This window comes from Berghia stephanieae, chromosome 1 (genome assembly GCF_034508935.2).
Source record: "Berghia stephanieae isolate SIO BIC M18660-M18661 chromosome 1, UCSD_Bste_1.3, whole genome shotgun sequence".
Classification (NCBI taxonomy): Eukaryota; Metazoa; Mollusca; class Gastropoda; order Nudibranchia; family Aeolidiidae; genus Berghia; species Berghia stephanieae.
Window position 1 is genome coordinate 44,545,543 of NC_088360.1, and position 15,764 is coordinate 44,561,306.

Genomic DNA, 15,764 nt, shown 5'->3' on the forward strand with positions numbered 1-15,764 from the left:
CAAATCACATCCAAGTCTATGATGCCTAAGAAAAGCTTTTCGGTCGCCCGACCTTTTCAATGTTTAATACGTCGTATTTGTAATTGGGCTCCAGAATGAATTCCCGTAATATTCGAGTATAAGTCGAACTTGAGACTTAAACAAGGACAAAAACATAAATTTGTCAAGAGAAACAAAACTTCTAAATATGAGGCTCAGTGGTGACCATACCATGCACGTAAAGATTTAGAAGAACCACTTTACACGAACACCAAAGGATGCTTTTTTACATTGCAAATGCCACCCAGTAGTGACATAGTGTAGCTATTGAGCCCCCTGTGCACCGCTAAACTCACAGAAAATCAAAACTGGAGGAGATCTGTAATAAAATACATTATGAGATCTAAAATTATTTCTAAATGAATTAATATATATTAATTGATTGGCTGGTTAATTGATTAATTATTAGTTGTAAGGAACCAAACTAGAACATATAAAATCAAATCTCGCAGTTTGATAACAGACTGAATGACACCGACAGAGTTTTACAGTGTGTTATTAAAAATTATTGATGCATTTCAGGTTTGAATAACTCCAAAGCTATATAAGATTTCATCAAATTTTTTTTTTTTTTTTTGGACATAGGTGCAGAGTTTATGTAAGTTCTGATTGATATAAGTGCGCTCTTTGATAGCTGAATTATGATATCATTATCATGAGTAGAAAAGGGTAATTTTGAAATAAATCGAAATCTACAGTGTGTTTGTTTTTAATCATTGATACATCTCAGGTATGAATAACTCAAGAACAGCTACAACAACATATCTAGTTTTCAACATATTAATCCGAATTTATTAAAGTGTTAAACGACGAAACCAACAGGAAACGGTATTCGAACTCTTTTGATTCAGATCCCGGAGGTAGTAATCAGCGGCAATAATGTAAACAAAATGGAAATGTTCATGTCTAACTTTGTTGGTTATGAGACACTCCATCAGAAATAAATTGAAAGTCATGTCCTGCTTAAACACCGATTATGAGCCATCAATATCTTCACGTTGATTTTACAAAAACTTTCTCTTTTTCATTATTTCAATGATGAAATAACTTCCTAATGTCCTTTTCCAGAATTTGCTCTTACTCTTAGTCTTAGACAGACTTCTAGACTAAGAAGGAGAAGGATAGATTCTTTTGGTGGTATGAGTATAGTATGAGTATGATTTAAATTTACAACAATAGAGTGGACAAGGTTATTAGAATTACAGTGTCAGCAATGATGTTTGTATATTTTTGACCTAAAGGAGGGATCTGCACCGACACCCAAGTCACAAGCTAATTCAAGGGAACAAAGAAATCCACCACTACCACATTTCATCACTAACTGACCAAAACATGGCATCATGTCTCTGTGAACTACACATTTGGTCACTCAAAAATCAGTATGGAATTCCTGGTATGAGTATGGTCAAACTGATTTTAGAAATCATTAGCTTTTTATTTGGTTACGCTTTCTGTTATTTCTGTAATTGATAACGAAGTGACTATTCTATTCTCACCCCCGGGATGAGAATAAAAAATCGATCGAGCTCTCACCCTCAGGATGAGAATAGAGGTCCTCGCCACTTCTCGCTATTCTCACCCCTGTTAACCAACAGGTAGGGAGGGTAGGTAGCCTAGCCTAGCCGCCAACCCTTCTCGCTATTCTCATCCCGTATTACTATTACCTAACCAACAGCCAGGGTACTACTATTACTACTACTACTACTAATAATAATGATAATAATAATGATGATGACGACGATGATAATAATAATAATAACAATAATAATAATAATAATAATAAGAAGAAGAAGAAGAAGAAGAAACTTTTTCAATTCTAAGTCTATTTCTATGGTCAAATATGCGTTATCTTGTTTTTTTTCTTGTATAGAAGGAACAAAATTGACGTCACCCAGCTCTTTGTTATTGTTTTTAGCTGTCATTTTTATAATAAGGTCTCACCGAATTGTGTTAATCAACATTTAACATTACACAAGGTTTCGTGCCTTGATAACTTGATAACATGGGTGCAAGCAACTGGACCTCAAAAAGCCTGCAAGTCGACTTATGACCAGACATATAATCTGAAAAAGCCTGCAAGATTCATCTAGTCTTCATAATAGTAGTCCACAATTGTTGTATGTTTAATCCAAAGGTTGTAATGCAGTAATTTGTTACGTTTCTTGTCACAAGTTGCACAATTTAAAAAAAAAAAAAAATCAATCAAATCCAAATCGCAAAAAGCCGGCGACGTTTTTTTCGGTAATCCAATCGCCGACAGGCCGGCTGTAGCCGGCATTCTTGCACCCATGTGATATATTATATCTGACTGGTAGATGTTATGAGTTTTTTAAAAAACTACACACATAGCATCAATATTTGAAAGATATGGTTGTTGATATTGGAAAAATTAACGACATAGTGGTAAGAAAGAGAGATATAAATTGAGACAGAGGAGAGAAAGAAAGAGAAGGGGGAGGGGGGGGGGGGGGGGTGGGGGAGAGACGAAATAGAAAGTGGAGGAGAAAGAGAAGAAGAAAATACCAGCAAATTAAAATAGAGAAAGACAAGGATAAAGAGAGGGGGGATGGGGAGAGGGCGAGAGAGATATGAAATATTGAGTGGACGAGAGAAAGGAAATACAAAAAAATATAAAAGATGTAGAGAAATAGAGTTTGGGGTAGGGGGAGGGAGAGAGCGAGAAAATATAAACAAGTTAGAAGTTGGGCGAATCCATTTCGCTGAGAGAGAGAGAGGGAGAGAGAGAGAGAGAGAGAGAGAGAGAGAGAGAGAGAGAGAGAGGAGAAGATAAAGAGAGAGAGAGAGAGAGAGAGAGAGAGAGAGAGAAAAATATCCCGTAGACAGATTTCCAACAACGATTCCCATATCTCAAGCCAGCCAGTCTACATTTTAAATGCACGACATACATGTACAACCTCCTTACGTCCAGTACCAGGAGAGATTTGATGATCAGGTGAGAGTAGTGAGGAAGGGGGGGGGGGTGCTAAGCTGACCCCTACACAGGGATGAGAATAGCGAGAAGGGACAGCGGCTAGGCTAGGCTACTCTCCCTACCTGTTGGTTACAGGGGTGAGAATAGTGAGAAGGGGCAACTACCTCTATTCTCATCCCGGGGGTGAGAGCTTGATCGCTTTTCTATTCTCATCCCGGGGGTGATAATAGAGGCAGCCAATTGATAATCATTTTCATGACATGTCAGTGTCTCAGTTCAAGTTCAAGCCTGATACTGATATGGCTAATCTGGTAAAAAAAAATTCTATTTACTAAGCCTAGCTAAACCCTTTTTTACATACTGGTCCTGGAATAATCACATTGCACCCATGCGCTAATTGTGACTCCCTTGATCTTTAATCCTGAATAATAATAATGAAACATTTTTTCACATCGAACATTAAATTGCTTTGTAAAGCGCTTTGATCATGTTTAGTGGAGATTGTGCTATATAAAAAGCTCAGGAATTTTTTTTTGTTTTGTTTGTTTTTCTTTGCAGACAGGGTAATTTAATGTTTTTGTTTATTCATCTTAACAACGCCACTACCACATTATCTTATTCGTCTGTAGTGTTTCATTCATCCTGTTTTGTTGATAAAGGGGATACTCAAAACGTCCATTTTATCTTTGTCGTATATTACATTGAAGCTAACATTCAATTTCACATTGTTATTTATTTCTTTGCAGACAGGGGGAGACATAAAAAATCTGAGTTAAGTTTTCTGACTTGTTCCACTCTGAATTGATTATCGTTAAAGCCACTGCTTCACATATATATCTTAATTTTCATTATACTTTGGATTCAAAGCTTCTTATTTAAATCAAACCATACATTTTGATTGTTCACTGTAAACATTGTTCATAAGTATGACTAATTGAAATGTTTCTCTCGAACAGATGATGTTATTGGTTGTCACTCGTATCATGATAAAGGAGAACTAAGTGAGTAATTGAAAATGGAAAAAAAATATAGACTGCTAATCTAGGGAATATATAGCCCAAGTGTAACAAACTAAATTAAGAAATAAAATAGAACTTCTCTTGATAAAACTTGATTTTGTCTAGAGTTTATATGTATCAGTAGGTTATATTTATATTGTCACTTATGTTATTCTTCATTTTAAAAAAACAACAATATTTTCCTCAATGAGGAATATATAATCACTTTCTAAAATTTGCTATATCACCTAAAGGTTTCACCACACGGTTCGGATTTTCTGCTTTAAAGTGGTTTATTGTATAAGTTCATATTAGATATTGACACGAGGATCAGATGATTAGAAGCATAGCTTCGTCATCACTAAGTTGATTAAGCCAATCCAGCTATAGTCTTCACAATTTTTCAAAAAATATTCTCTGTTTTATCAGCCATTGTTACTGTTTCTGTTTTCCTCTGTCATTTTTTGATGCTATATTTATACACGTTTTTGCGGGTCTTTTCTTTCCCTTTTGCAATATGATTTTGTTTCTAAATTGAGCTTTATTATTCTGTCATTCATGTTCTTTTAAGTTTTTAAAATAACTTCCTTCCACTGGTTAGGTTTTACTTTCAAGTGATTACAAATTTTTTGTTTAATATTTTTATATGTTCATAAAACATTTAATGCTTGTTTATCATTTTATTTCTAAGTCATGAATCGTTTCCTAGTTGCACTTTTTGATGGTCTGTTCATCATGCTCATGTGTTTTAGGGGATATACACATGTTCTTTTAAATCTCAATCTAAAGTGGCTCTACTATCCTTTTTATAAATTATACATTTGGCTTTATTTGCTTTGGACTGTATTTAACTTTTTTTTTTCCATTTATGGTCTTGAGGATCCTTGATTGTTTATCTATGTTTCAAGGTTTCCAAATTGTTTTTCTGTTTGAAGTGTTCAAACTGTTGATTTAGATACATGTTTTTACTTTAATCTGAAAATATGACTGAAACTTAATTATTTATTATCGTATTATTCCCTTTTTTTTTGCTTAAGAATAAAAACTTTAAAAACATTACTATTATTACAGAAAACATTGTATTTAAGACTTTGGCGTATTGGGGTGTAAGAAATAAAATTATTGTGAATTTGATGCAGTCTGTGCTAACCATTAACTGGGTAATTTGGGAAGGTGGTGGTTTTGTGAGATTTCTATGTATGTCTTCTTTATTGTCTTCATTAACTTTTTTTAAAGCATTTATTTACCCCTGAACTATTATGTTTTATGTTAGTATTGTATTTTTTAAAATTCATCTAAATCCATTCCCATGTATATTTTGAGCTATCAAGAGCCATCCTTCTGTGCATAGAAATATTTTAGAATCTGTATTTTGTTTCAGTGAGTCGTTCAGAGCAACCTTATTGCCAAGAAAAACAAGCATATTTGGAAGGTAAATATGATAAGTTAATAATAATTGAGATTTGCCTAGACAGAGGACCCTCTGGTGATGAATAAGGCTGTAAACTGAGTGCATCATTTTTGTCTCCTGTACGTGAATAACCAGTGTGTCATAGAGGCTATATATTTCTGTAATTTATTCACAACAAACACATGAAACATACAAGCAAACAAAAGTATGTGTAACCTAAAACGTTTATATTACTATTTAAACATCTATTTAGTGAGAACTGATCTTCCAAAGGTGTTCTAAAATCAGTAGCAAAAAAACTCTGTATGTTGTTTCACATTGTTGGTAGGAAACTGAAAGAAATTTTAATTCTGAGATAAAACGTTTACGTTCCATTCCTGTTTGGTTTATCAACTTAAAAAAACGAGTGAGTTGCACTCACTTTGCTATAATAAAACAAGAGACACTGAGAGGAAAGGTCAAATGGAGGGCAAGACAGACCGGAGAGGAAAATGAATGCTCTCAGTTTGCAGTATAAGCAGTATATAAATGCTTTTTTAAAAAAACAAATAAAAAAACAACAACAAAAACTCAGTTAAAATTGTGACAGATTGTCTTTTTTTTTTAACCACCATGTTTACTTTTCATATCATGAAAATGTTTGTTCTCAACATGTCTTTTTTTTTTTTCAGGGAGAGATGTTGTATGGACTCCGAGAAACAAAAGACCTGAACGTTTAAGAGATAATATAAAAGAAGTCGAGGTAAGAAGTGGTGTTCAGAAACTATATTAATATGTACTTATAATTTTATTGGTTAAAGCTAGCGAGGTTGGTTTTTTTTAATTTTCAAAAACTTTGTAGTTTGATTACTATACATATATTGAGGATTTACAGACCTAAAAGGAATATATATAAGTACTGAAATAACCTTTTGCATGGAAATGAAGTGGTTAATTATACAGCTATGTGGTCTTGTGGTTTGGCACGCTTTCATATTGGAAGGTCCTGGGTTCGATCCTTGCTCAGCGCATAATTGAGTCCTTGGAAAAGGCTCTTTACTCACATTCTCTCACCATACTCAGGTGCAAAATGAGTACCTGACCATTAACAGCATTGTCTCTGTCTGAAAAAAATTGTAATAATAGGTGGCAAGTCTTGTTATACATGTTATGTGTTGCTGTTTTTCAGGCACCCTTTGTAGAGCGCTTTGAGCACATTAGGTGGATATTGCACTATAGAAAAGTTCTATTTTTTTTTTGTTTATATTTTTTTTAATTGACGTGAGACCAGTAGTAAAAATTAGAAGTGAAAGTTGCTTCCGTCGCATTAGAAAGGAAAGTGTTCAGATTAAATAAATGAATGATAATGGAGATACACTGAACAGTTTGATGCATCCAAAAGTGAAATAGCCTTATGCAACCAGTTACTGAAAATGTAATACTACTCTCAATTTTCCACAGGAAATTTTAACTCAGTTTAACTGTGTACAGATCAGATGGAGGAGTAGACAAGTCTTGCAGGTGATTGTCCAATCTATATAATTTTTTTTTTTCATAATAAAACACTAGAACGTTTTTCTGGCAGTTTCAAAGTGTTGCTAATGCATGGCTGCCAACTGTCCTGAAAAAAATCGGGACTGTCTCCATTTGGCAATCTGATAAAATTTAATGAAAGAAAAATGGACTGTTTATATGAATGGAGATGACCCTTGCATGTCCCAGGATTATGCAGTTTTGACCAGCAAATTAAAACAAGGAACAGAAGAAAAGCTATAAATCTAAATTATTTTACTAATAGTCCAAACATACTGCTGTTTTGGGTCATGACATTGTTGTGTGTTAAGGTGTCCAGGTTTAGCTTTTTGAAAAGTTGGCAGCTATGATAATGTGAAAAACATCCACAGTTAATCTTTTTCTTCTCAATTGTCTTTAAATCTTTACTTCAAACTCTGTGATATTACAACAGGAAAAGCAATTGTCATTATGTGATTATGGCAGAGTTTGTGTAATGTTCAAAATGGTAGATATTGAATTAAAATGAAACATGTAAGCATTTAACAGGTAAAAGAAATCTCTCAAATTTATCAATGAATTTTTTTCAATTAATTTGTGATAATTGAAAAAAAAAAACAACTGAGAAAAATACAAGAGCATGAATTGTATTGGTGACTGTACCTTAATTTTGGCTTTGCCATGAGGAAAGTACGATTTCTTTTGCTTTAGAGAATAATTCATGCAATGAATGATGTCCTTTTTTAAGTATATTGTTTTGTATTTTATTAAGTTTTTTTTAAAAAAGTACCCAGCATTATTGAACAATTATGCTTTTAATTTCATGATAATAACCTTGATAAAGAATATTGTATTGTCAATGTATAGGTCATTTCATGGGTCCAGATCAGTTAAAGGCTGTGTACCCAAATGTTATAAATACTATGCCTAACTTCTAAATGTTTAACCATTGGTTCTGATATGTGTGTTTTTGGATTTTTGATTTGATATCACACAATTTTTATTTATTTATTTGATTTTGAGCTATTTATGAAAGCCCTAAAGTCCTAATTTTTAATGATATCGACCCATTCATATATATATATATATATATATATATATATATATATATATATATATATATATATATTATATATATATATATATAATTTTAATATTTACCACAATGTTGGAGTCAGTCTACATCGATGTTTCAGGCCTATTTAGCCATCGTCAAGACTGTGTGTTACATGAGTTTGGTTTGTTGTGTGTTGTTGCTTGTTGAACACACAACAAACCAAACTCATGTAACACACAGTCCTGACGATGGCGAAAAAGGCCTGAAACATCGATGTAGACTGACTCCAACATTGTGGTAAATATTAAAATAATAATTCGCTCCATTGCTACATGTCGAGCACTATTTGTACCATATTTGTATCCAACACAATTAAATATATATATATATATATATATATATATATATATATATATATATATATATATATATATATATATATATATATATATATATATATATATATATATATATATATATTTAAACTATAGCTTGTGATGAGCAACGCCAGTGTCGTCACATTCATCATAAGTGGTCATTGTGGTGATATAGAGAGAATATATATTGACAAGTCTCTTGTTGGGAAACTCAGCTCTGAACTCATCTGTGATGGTAATTATCAGAGGTTTCTTTTTTTTTTAAAAGTTAAATATAATTATTTTTTATCAAATAAAAGTAAAATGATAGTACATCACAAATAGCTAGATTGTGTTAATATTCTCTCAATGTATTTAAAACCTTCTTTGACTGCTGTTTTCAAAGGATCAATTAATGATTGTTTAAGTTTGATCTGAAATTTAAAGGCCTGTAATTGAATCATTTTTTATGGATAACTTTATTCTGTTTTTTGATTGCTCCATGACATAGCGTGACCATTTTTACTTTTTTTTTTACTGCGATTAAAAGCTGACTTCTGTTTCATTATTTTTCTTCAGCCTACGTCAATGAGCAGTTTTTCATTGCATCATATTCCAGCATGAACAAGCTCGATTTTGCTTACTTCACCAAACGACCCCCTTTAAATGAAGCAGCAAAACGTTTAGACAAGCTTTCGTCATGGGAGCCAAAGGTGATGCAAAAATTATTGATTCGTTTACACCAGATCATTTTCTATGATAAAACACCACAGCGGCTTATTTTGCTAATTTTCATTATTTGCACTTTTATTTAATTATCCTTATTTGTATTTTAAGTAATCTTTCATTTTAATTTCATTTTCTTTACTCTTTGAGACCTGGTTTTGACGGGACATATATTATAAAGCCTAGTCTACAAAGTACAGTTAAATTAAGTTTTGGCGTGCAAGCTCTGGTTTTTTAAATTTTTTACTTAACTAAAACTCAATCAATTTTGATTTATCTATGTATTTGGCCTGTTTGAGGTCAAGTTTTATTGTTTTAGCTTGGGAGAGTATTTGTAAACTTTATGACTAAGATGAGCAGGTGTAGTATAGCAGATGACATAAAGAAGGCATGATTATGTGACTAGGAATTGGAGCTAAATTTCTCTTATGTGCTATACAGACTTACATCATATTATTATTTTTAATAGGGGTAGTAAGTTTTGTTCAAAAGTAAAGTACATTCTTTCTTGTAGCTTTTTTTTCTTACTAAATTAATTTTTGCTCTTGTCTTGACTTTTAAGAAGAGCTGTGGAACTGATAAACCTGTGAACAGAGTGTGTTTGCGTTTGGCCTACCTTTCCTCTCCACTGCAAATGGGAAAAAAATATATGAATACAAATTTTAATTACATAAACACCTGCTGTTTAGAATTATTTTTAATAGATTAGATAGAAGTCATTGGAATATAATTATTTTTTTCTTTTTATTCAACAGATCACACAACTTGAAATCCCTGGTCCCAAGGGTCGTCGGCTTGAAAGATGTTTCTCAATGAATACAACACAAGATATGGTACATTAGATTGATGTAAAACTGTAGGGATTTTGCATTCATTTCTTTTGACTAAACCAAAATATTTTTATAAACTTTATATTCGTTTCATGTTTTTAAAAGTATGATTGTGTTAATTCAATTACATCAATCATCTATTTAATCTATTCATTTCCCTTTGACAATTGTACATTGTACTTTTCATTTCAGTTGCTTGTATGGTGGTCTATAGGGAGTGGAGAGGCATGGCCATGGAGCCCAATGAACAGTGACAAAGAAAGAGCAAATATCATAATTATTTCAATCAATGGGTAAGTGACGTCTTAAATTGTCTTGGGTTTTCATTGAGAATATAGACATTTAACCCCCCCCCCCCCACCCCTGTCATTTAGAACATACAAATTGTACCCCGGCCCCCCTCTCATCCTTGTCCAGTTCTTATGTATCTTCAAAGTAGTACAGCTGATTTTGAAATATCATGGCAATTTCAAGGGTTTCGATTTGAAGGTGAGAATTTTACCTAAGTTATTCCATATATCAGCTTTGTCCAAATGAAACATCATATCACATAGAAGGAACTATCTGGAACCATTCATCCTAGTTGAGCTTTGCCCCAAGTACCAGCTTGTTCTTTACCTTATATGATATGATCAGCTCTCCTCACTTTGGGCTCATTTCAGAGTGTATGGTAGCTGGTCAGTATGGTAGCTGGTCAGTCATGAACTTTTAGCAGTAATCAGCTATCAGGTGATAACAATGAAAACAATGGCTTTTGTTCTGATTTTTAGTGTAACAATCTACAAATAAATACTATTAATGCGTGACTCACCACCTCAAAGTGGTTTATATATATATAGTATTTAAAAGAAAAGTGCAAAAGACCAATATTTTGTGTCTTGCATCATTTTAAGTTTGAGGGGCAGCGTGGCTCAGTGGTATGGTCTTTGCTTTGTATCCGAAAGGTACCCACTGCACTGTGTAGCCTTAAGCAAGTCACTGCGGTAGACCCTGGTATATTCCAGTCTTCCCTTGGAAAAGACTCTAATGATAAATTTCCCCTTTGGGATTAATAAAGATAATTTATTATTATTTATTTTTCATTATTAATTGACTTTTTGCCTTTTCTTTTGACAATGACATAATACCAGACTGAGATGACTGATTTATAAGCTGTTAAATACACTTTTATTGAGCCCAAAATATGTGTAGAATACCCTGTTTTGAATCATACTTCTAAAATGTTTTCGATTAGGAGAGCATCTCTCCCTCCCCTAGAAAGTTTGCAGTCATGTGGATCACTTTTCCCTCTGAAACCGTGATTTTCTATTCCCACCTATGGATTTTTTTATTAGAATGACAAATTATATTGTTATACTTAAAATAGGATCTAAATCAAAGGAATATTTATCTTTATATTATATTTTATTGATTTTTATTTTTATTTTTATGAAAAGTCCTCTCATTGATGTCCTGGCTTATACTAAGACAGAGTGTGACCCACACCATGTTCAATTCAGGTAATTTAAATTTCTTTTTCAATCAGTTATTCTTTCGTTTACCTTTTGGATTGAATTTAAAAGTAAGAACTTCAATTAAAGGAGAATTTAAATTTCTTTTTCCATGAGTTATTGTTTCGTTTATCTTTTGGATTGAACTTAAAAGTAGCAACTTTAATTAAAGGAGAATTAGCAAAGAGCAGTGATATTGGTGCAATCCCTTCTTCAAATGTTGATATGAATAATTACACAATGGGAGAGCTGGGAAATTAGAGACGATGTTGGAATCACAGAATGGAAATCAAACTATTAGTAAGGGATGGCATTGACATATCAGAACCATTATATAGGATTCATTACATGAGATATAACCAATTCATTTTTTGCCATTGTCCTTGTACGTTAAATAGTTGTTTTCGATTATGAAATTTCCTAGCCTGCAAATAATGAATAATGAATAGCAAATTGCATTATAATGAAAATTGCTCCTTTTTGATAGCCAAATTGATGTAAAATACAGAATTCATGAACCATGTTTTTGTGGGTTTTTACAAAAATATTTCCATATTTATTTGTTTTATTTTTTTAATATTTTTATTCCAACATGGCACACTGTCACAATTTATGAACAAATGTTAAGAAAATTTACGAAACGGTGTGTCACTAGCTATACATTCTTCTTGCATGGATATTGTATTATCATTTATATTAATACTTGTTTGCCGAAGAAGTTGCCAGAAAAATTATTTTTTAGATTTGTATCAAATTAAGACATTAAAAAAGAAAAAGTTTGTTTCCGATCTTTAGACAATTGTATATACCTATATCTTGTGTAATCGGTAAGCTACATCCAGTAAGAACCTTGTCTTCTTTTTTTATGACCTCTCAGACTGATTTTTAAGACCTTAATATGTCCGGTATTTTCATAGTCAATACAGTCTTTTATTGATGGTCACCAATTGTATTTTATAAATATAATTGGATTATTAAAAACAAAAAAACCTTGAATTCCGTTGAAATTTGTTATTATGACAGTATGCATACCTGCCACCCTTCCACATTTGGCGGAATCATTCCTATTTTCATTCTTCCTTTCCGCTATTCCGCCATTGTCTCTAAAATTCTGATTTTCAAAAATGATGATAATGATAAGAAGAAAAAAATGGGAGTGGGGAGGTAAAAATGTGATATTTTTTTGTATTTAATGATTGCCGAAAGGGAGCTAAGTAGGAAAATTAATTGCACTCATCCCACCCCCCCCCCCCCCCCCCCTATCTAGTTTTGTCAGCTGTACCAGAATACTGTCTTATTGTGTTGGTGGCAAAGCTGTGGTCATTTTGATTATCCATTTGTGACGAATTCCTTCTTTTGTCTCAAATTCCTATTTTCTGATGTTCTGATTCCACTTTTGGAATGTAAAGGGTTGGCAGGTCTGCAGTGTGTCTCAACTTTAAGTGCATTATAATATTGTAGTGATTTTCTTTCAGCTGTTTGCAACCCCACAGAATATTTTCTTTAGAACAACAAATACGTGGTCAAGAAGAAGTGGTTGCCAGATCAGTCACTTATGAAGTTATTCAAGGCAAGGTATAATGAAAAAGTATCTTTTATGAATTTGAGAAAATTACAAGATTGCTGATTTTGGAATCTTAGATACTGGCGTAATTGATTAGATCATTGATTCCTTTTTTTGTTTTATTCTTATTGTTTTCTTTTTTTTTTTTTTTGGTAATGTGAAACTGTTTTGTAAAGATTCATTAATCAACCCACCCTACCGACTCCTTTTAAAAAATATATTTTGGCCCTTTTAACATTTTTTTTTTTACAATAATTAATCCTATTGAGAACTTATTTTTTGGTGTAAATAAAAGTAAAGGGTTCAAGATTATTTGTAGCAGATTTAAATTTATTTAATCTTTTTTTCCAGATGCAGACAGCTTCCATCGTAAACATTCCATTAAAAAGTAAGTGATATCTTTATTTAGTACTGAATGTAGATATTGTTTTTATTTATTTTTTTTTGTATAATGAATAGCATTTTATATTAAAGCACTTTTTGTGTTTTAAATTTCTATCTTAAAAAAAAAAAAAAAAAATTATTCAATCAATAATGAAATACTGGGCAGGTCCTTTGACCTCCCTTGGGGGGCAGGAGGTCATGCTGTATCTTCTATCCCCTTATATCTGTTTTCCGAGTTGCTTTCTGTCTTTGTTTTGGAATGGGATTACTTAGTTTTGTCCCAGCCCTGACTGGGAGGGAAGCAGTCAAATGTATAGTTATGGTTTTGAGAGATTATATTTTTTTCCTTGTAAATCATCTCTCTGTTATGTATTGTTAGTATTGTATTCTGTAATTATTTTGAGTGTGTTTCTCTAAGTGGGATCATGTGCTGGTGTCTGGTAGAGCAAAAACTCGAGGTGCCTAAATGAGCCAATAAGATGGAGAGAAAGATAAAGGGAGTAAATGCGACTCATATGTACGGGAACAAACGATGTTTCGGCCTTTGGCCTTTTTCGAGTAGACACGAAATATATATAATAACATATCTCTGCCCTAACCAACAAAAGGACAGTATCTGGGCTGACCCAGATCCAGCCAGTTTTGCCGCAATCGACACATTTAGTTTTTTCATTCATAACTCTTTAATTCTATTACATAGTGGAAGTCTCCTAACATTAAATAATAGCTGATGATAAATTGCGTTTTTCTGTTAGTCGGCGATTTCATTGACGTAATATGTTGCGTAATATTTTGAGATACTGTTCTTTCTTGGTTAAAGCCAAGCAAATAACTCTACCTGTAACCAACAAAAGGACAGTATCTTATACGACCGTCTCACATACTGTTCACCCTGGTTAACCGCAACGCAAAATGCCTCGTCCGTATTCACCAAAAGAACAGTATCTCAGTTATATATATAGCAAAATACGAATAACTCGATCGACAAACGTTTCACGTCAGCGAGGGCGAGCACTCACCATCACGGACGAGTGAGAGGCAAGGCTAAGTGTGTTTGACCTGGCGTGAGGGGATCTATCGGCTGTGGCGCTCGCTTGCCGAGATCAAACAAGTCAAGTTTGTAGGCGTGACTCTGATATAATATTACTACATTAGACTATTCCTCAATCTTTTAGACCCTGACTCCTTTTTCAAGATGAGTCTATTTTTATTAAGCATCATAGCTTTAATTTACGCGTATTGATGATTTTGGCTATCTTGCAAATTAGACTTTAATTGTGTATCAGGGTTTTGTCATTGTACAACGATATGGGGTGAGTGAGTGATAGTGAATTAAACCTAAGAATAGCTGGAAAATAGGGTATGTTCCCCCCCGCCCCCAACACGTACACACACATCCCTTTTTGTTTTAAAATCAATATCTTCATTGTCATAGGAAACGAAAAGCATGAAATGGAACGAAATCTGTTGGTACATTTATACTGAATGAAATAGGCGACACCATTCTTACTAAATTTAAAAGGTGCCTAAATTATGAGCTTATAAGATGAACAGAAAAATTATTTTGTCTTTAGCTAATTTCGCCCACAGGGAGTTACAATAGTACAATTTAGATAAAACAAAGGAATTAATTAAAAGTTCTGCTATATTAAATTACGAATTTTGCTTATTTTATTCATTTCTATGTACATAGATTTATGGTGTTATTCACGTAGCAGCTTGTTATGGAAAGATGTTTATCAATGATGACGCTAAGGTTTTTTGCTTTATTTGAAAATTCTATTGTGCTATTTCCGAGAGGTGAATTATTTGCCTTCCACACTTTAAAATCTCAGTTTTACTATCATTTACTATCATTTAATTTTAACTTGTTATGGTACATTCAAGATTTAATCTCATTAAAACAGCTCGAAATTAGTTGTATTAAGAATTGTAAATTACTTAGGGGTACTGAATCATAAATTTGCGTATCACCAGCATTAAAATGATAACTCAGATTGAATCTGGATATCACACTAGAAAGGGGGTGCTTATATACAGAAAAAAGGACAGGGCCAAGAACGCACTCCAAAGTTTAGTAAAACTTGTTCTGACTGAATACCATTCACCACGACAGTCTGCCATCGATCCTGTTAAATACATTTTTGTATGATGTAAACCGTTTTAAGGGCAATTCCTTTTACGCCTACATATTTTCTAGTCTTCTTAACAAAATGTAATGGTCAATGGTATCAAAGGCAGCTGAAAGATCTTAAAGGCATAATAAATTGATATTGTTAGCGTCCGCATTATATAACAAAAGATTTTAAGAAGCGCCGTTTCAGTACTGTGTTGCTGTTTGTAGGCTGACTGAACTGTTGTTCTTAAGATGAGATAATAATTGTGTCAGTACTACCTTCTCCAAAAGTTTGGACAAAAAATAGAAGGATGTGTGGAAAGTGAGAGATATGAAGACGATTAAAAGAAAAACCCCAAAAAAAACCCAA

General features: G+C 32.9%; 1 protein-coding gene across 2 annotated transcripts in view; it reads left to right on the forward strand.

Annotated features, from left to right (window-relative positions):
- Positions 1 to 883: 883 nt before the first annotated feature.
- LOC144975651 (WD repeat-containing and planar cell polarity effector protein fritz homolog) overlaps positions 884 to 15,764 on the forward strand; it is a 34,711-nt gene continuing 19,830 nt past the window's right edge. For both annotated transcript variants that reach the window (XR_013645961.1, XM_078919839.1), the window contains exons 1-12: positions 884 to 1,432; positions 3,928 to 3,972; positions 5,351 to 5,401; positions 6,052 to 6,122; positions 6,821 to 6,880; positions 8,420 to 8,540; positions 8,864 to 8,997; positions 9,766 to 9,843; positions 10,033 to 10,133; positions 11,277 to 11,339; positions 12,806 to 12,905; positions 13,246 to 13,282. Coding sequence is in view for 1 of the 2 variants with exons in the window: in XM_078919839.1 (XP_078775965.1) it covers positions 1,372 to 1,432; positions 3,928 to 3,972; positions 5,351 to 5,401; positions 6,052 to 6,122; positions 6,821 to 6,880; positions 8,420 to 8,540; positions 8,864 to 8,997; positions 9,766 to 9,843; positions 10,033 to 10,133; positions 11,277 to 11,339; positions 12,806 to 12,905; positions 13,246 to 13,282 (922 nt within the window). In the remaining variant the exon portion in view is untranslated. The remainder of the gene's footprint in view (positions 1,433 to 3,927; positions 3,973 to 5,350; positions 5,402 to 6,051; positions 6,123 to 6,820; positions 6,881 to 8,419; positions 8,541 to 8,863; positions 8,998 to 9,765; positions 9,844 to 10,032; positions 10,134 to 11,276; positions 11,340 to 12,805; positions 12,906 to 13,245; positions 13,283 to 15,764) is intronic.